This window comes from Mercenaria mercenaria, unplaced genomic scaffold, assembly GCF_021730395.1.
Source record: "Mercenaria mercenaria strain notata unplaced genomic scaffold, MADL_Memer_1 contig_3560, whole genome shotgun sequence".
Taxonomy (NCBI): Eukaryota; Metazoa; Mollusca; class Bivalvia; order Venerida; family Veneridae; genus Mercenaria; species Mercenaria mercenaria.
In genome coordinates, this window is record NW_026461711.1 from 17875 (window position 1) to 22086 (window position 4212).

Sequence of the window (4212 nt, forward strand, 5' to 3'; positions counted from 1 at the left end):
GTATAATTCCGTATGCAAATAGTTTACGAAATATATATTCATGTTAAAGTAACTTTATGTAGGTTTGTCAAAGAGAATAAGAAAATCAAATTTAAAAGATATCACAAGTGAACATCTATTGAGCTGTAATTGAACGCAGTGTACATGAAAGGTAGTAAAAGTTTTGAAAATATCCGTTACTTGACCTAAATCTGATTAACCACCATTTAAAGTTCACTTGTTATTATATATAAATGAAGTAATTGTAATTCATTTGCATCACAATCCAGCAAATTTTCTTTACAGATATGTGGATCGTATAATGCGAAACAAGTGGAAGGAAAATGGCAGACGCTAAAAGTCGTGTTTACCATTTCCGTCTACAAATGCTTATCATAGATGGAGGACTTCTAGTGTTACGAAACATACTAGATCAGAAGCTCAACGTTCAGAACATCTCTCTGAGCATATGCCTGAGTCAGGAAAGACCGACAATTACACGTCTGAAAGCACAGAAAATAATAACTCAAGTCCAATATGATCTTCTGTATCCACCAGGTGGACGACTTCCATCGGCTGCGGACTTTGACTTTACGCTGATAATATGCCTTCTTACAAATCTGAAATGTTTTGGTTTCAATCAAAACTTTAGCTGGACTGTTATTCCGAATACATCAGACGTATCATTGGAAGCTGACATATGCAGGCTTAGATTGTACAGGAGAGAGGTGATTAATATATTCTTCCTAGGAATTCTAATTCTTACTGTTTACGTTGTACTGTTGCTCTTAATTATTAGCAAAAACTATAAGATATTAGTAACAACCTATGGTGTAGATAATTTTAAAGTCTTTAAAATCAATTTCCTGGTTCCTCATTGAAAATCAATAGGCTCGTTTAATTTTTAACAGTGATTAAAATCCTTTCTACGATACCCTTTACTTTCAGGTCACTCATATATTGACAACAACAGGAATCGGGTTGAAAGATTTTATCTTTAAGTGGACTGAAATAGAAAAGGTTAGAAAAGAATTTAAACTTATTACCTTCAAATAGTCGTGATATTGTTGTGTGATATAGACCAGTTTCTCACTAACAACTAAATGGATTATATTCCTTGTTACTATCTTTCCTCCTTCAGAGTTGGGCTCTGTTGTGAAAGAAAAATTCATCACATATATTTAAGTAGAATTTGATATACCCAATATAATATCAATTTATATTCGAAAAAATGTCTTACTTCTCCGGTTAGCAGCAATTGTTCGACTTCATTTAAGTGTTCAACAGCTTATATTTGCCATTTAAATAGATATGTTCCTATTCAAAAATAATAGATCAGATTTTGAGCCTATATAATTTACAAACGTTTTCAGATTTACTGGATGGCCATTTGCATATTCAGTTAACATTTAGATTATCATTTGTACAAGAATGTTTTAGAATCAATTTACTGATTGAAAGATAACTATTGAAACTGTTCTGGGTGTGAGGGTGTTGCACGTTTCATACGTTAATTACCTTTTAAGGTATCCAATCCACAAATAGATAACATTTTGATGCCTTGTGACCCCATGGTTTTAGGGTTTTTTTTTGTTTTTTTTTTGTATCATTTTTGAAGAGGTACAGAAGAAGGTGCGTTTTTATTAACTCGTATTTTCAACACATCCATATATGTTTCCGAACATGTTGAAACTTGAACATATACTACCATACATCAATGTATGACCTACCATAGCCTCTAGAGCTACACTACAATTCAAACTGTATCCAGGATGTATATCCCCATATACATATATATTATGTTCATGTGGCAGGGGCTCGAACTAGGTCGAAAATCTTCCAGACATGGTCAAAATAGTGAAATATGCTAAGTTTGAATACTTCCCGGTTACCTTCTATGACCTCTCCTCAAAATCTAGATCTGTCCAGGTACCCAATATTGGTCAGACTCAAAACTATATTTTCATTTAGGGTATGTCTATGTTTCATTGACATATGGGATCAAATTAGTTCAAAAGCCTTCAGGACTGAAACATGGTATAGACATCTGAGGTCTTCCTCCAACATAAAAGCTGGGAACTCGCCGTAAGACCTATAATTGTGTCGGTGCGACGTTAAACACAACATAATTAATCACTAAGTAAACATGGTTTAAACAATGATATTTTCTATGAGCAAACCCTGTAGGGCTATTCAATGGATACACCAGGTACCCTGTCTTGGCCAGGACCTAAACATCAACGTAAACTACTGAAGTTAGTAACTCGAAATTTAGAGTAAGTATCTCAAAATTTCGACTTAATAACTTGAAATTTGAAGATACGTAACTCGAAATTTCGACTTATTAACTCGAAATGTCGAGATAAGTAACTTGAAATTTTAACTAATTATCTCGAAATTTCGACTTAGTAACTCGTAATTTCGAGTTAATAAATAACACACCAGGCACTAATGCTCTTCCGTAAAGAGGTGTGTCTGCATGAATTATTAAATCAGATGACTATAAATAATATGTACGAATCACTACAATCAGGTTTCTAACTGCGAAATAATAAATCTTATACTGAAATAACTGGATTTCTTGTCATTGAAAATTTAAAGTAAAAAGTAAATAATTCTGTGACATATTTTTGCCATGTAATTAATATTTTCTTCTCCAGTTGATAATACATTTTCAAACGATATCAAAATTATATGAGGGTACCAGGAATCAATATTTGATATATTTACATAGCACTGTTTTATTGAACTTGCTTACTTGTGGCTTGGATACCTTAACAGACTTAAATAGGCTTAGTCAAACGGGATTTAAAATGTTTTGCTTCCACTTAATCTTCTTATAGATTTCATTTAGTCTTTAACTGCCTTATGAGGCCATACGAATTCTTCGGATACTTGGACTTAGAGTTGTTATAATGCTAGGTCCCTTTGGATCACAGTCATTCTTTATGTTTTATTGAAATCCACTTAAGCCATCGCTAGCGGTATGCGGTTTATTACCTCTTAAAAACAGCCTCAATAAAACCGAGTCTGCAATTCTTTTCTTTTGCTACATTCTACGCTTCCAAGATATTTTAGATATTATTAATAGTTTCATTTGAAAAGTTATTTATAGCCTGGTATCATTTCAAAAGTAAATATACACTCCGAATTAAGATTTTAAGACGAGTGACCCAAAACTGCAAATCCAGCGCTATGATTGTCTAATGATCATCCAATTGTTTCGTCAAGAAATGAAACTGCTCCCTTTTCGAAATAGTCAGTAGAAAATAAAAGAACATTAGATTCCATTTCTTGCAGATTCTTTTGAGGCTAAACACGTCGGTGATAAATCCGGTTCCAAACTTACAGCAGACAATTGATGATATTAAACGACGTCCACTAGATCCAGAAGCAGAGGAAAGGATACAGAAGTTAACGGGGAAAGTGAAAGGAATATACGACAGCACGTCAGGACAGCAATCAGCAGCAGCAAGTAAGTATTTAGTACTTCAGTGTCGTTTTATGAATTGTAATCTTTGCTGACGTGTCATGCCTACTAAGATTATTACTGTAGCTATAATATACTGAGGTCATTTAGAAACAGTACACCTGTATCAGTTATTTGTCCGCCATTAAATACGCATTTGTACAGTTAATACTTAACAACGTCAACAGATACTCTATAAGTTTTTCTTGTCTCAGCAATAACAGTGAAAATAAAACAACAGAGAAAACCACTGCTGGGCATGTATCTTCTAAAATTTTAATTTGTAATTAATGGCTTACCTAGTGCGTATATGCAGGCGAAATCTGCATATATAAATAAGGCGTAAAACATTTGTTTCCGGTAACCCGACCTTAATTTTTGGCCAAACCCTAAATTTTTATGGACTTGTTTTCATTTTTTAACAAATATTTGCAAAACTGCACATTTTATGCTTTAAACATGGTCGTTGATGTTAGAAATCAACTTACTGTTGCTCTTAAGGCATAACACCCTTATTTTTATTCATTTTAACACAAAGATAATTTCCGAAAAGTCTCACTTAAGGAGGTAGGTTACCTTGTTACAAGGGTAAATTCAAATTAGTTGAACCGCAACATTTTTGTTTCTACAATCTCAGTTTCGTTTGTCTCTGTCTCTTCAAGTTCAGTTTTTATCAAGGTTTGAAGAATATGACCCTCCAAAGGTATTTCATATTGAAAGAAGAAGGAAAATACTGATATTTAACACTTTTCAGTGTATTTTAG

General features: G+C 33.2%; 1 protein-coding gene across 1 annotated transcript; it reads left to right on the forward strand.

The window, feature by feature from the left end:
• Positions 1 to 289: 289 nt before the first annotated feature.
• LOC128553178 (E3 ubiquitin-protein ligase DZIP3-like) lies at positions 290 to 3737 on the forward strand. The gene is made up of 3 exons (XM_053534298.1): positions 290 to 707; positions 928 to 999; positions 3280 to 3737. Exons 1-3 carry the CDS (start codon positions 324 to 326, stop codon positions 3502 to 3504), a joined length of 681 nt encoding a protein of 226 aa, XP_053390273.1. The 5' UTR covers positions 290 to 323; the 3' UTR covers positions 3505 to 3737.
• Positions 3738 to 4212: the final 475 nt, after the last annotated feature.

Bases quoted from the DNA above. Each gene is read 5' to 3' on its own strand.
- LOC128553178 (XM_053534298.1), top strand. From the start codon at position 324: ATGGCAGACGCTAAAAGTCGTGTTTACCATTTCCGTCTACAAATGCTT. The intron at 708-927 runs GTGATTAATATA...CTTTACTTTCAG, and splicing joins TTAGATTGTACAGGAGAGAG to GTCACTCATATATTGACAAC. The intron at 1,000-3,279 runs GTTAGAAAAGAA...CATTTCTTGCAG, and splicing joins AGTGGACTGAAATAGAAAAG to ATTCTTTTGAGGCTAAACAC.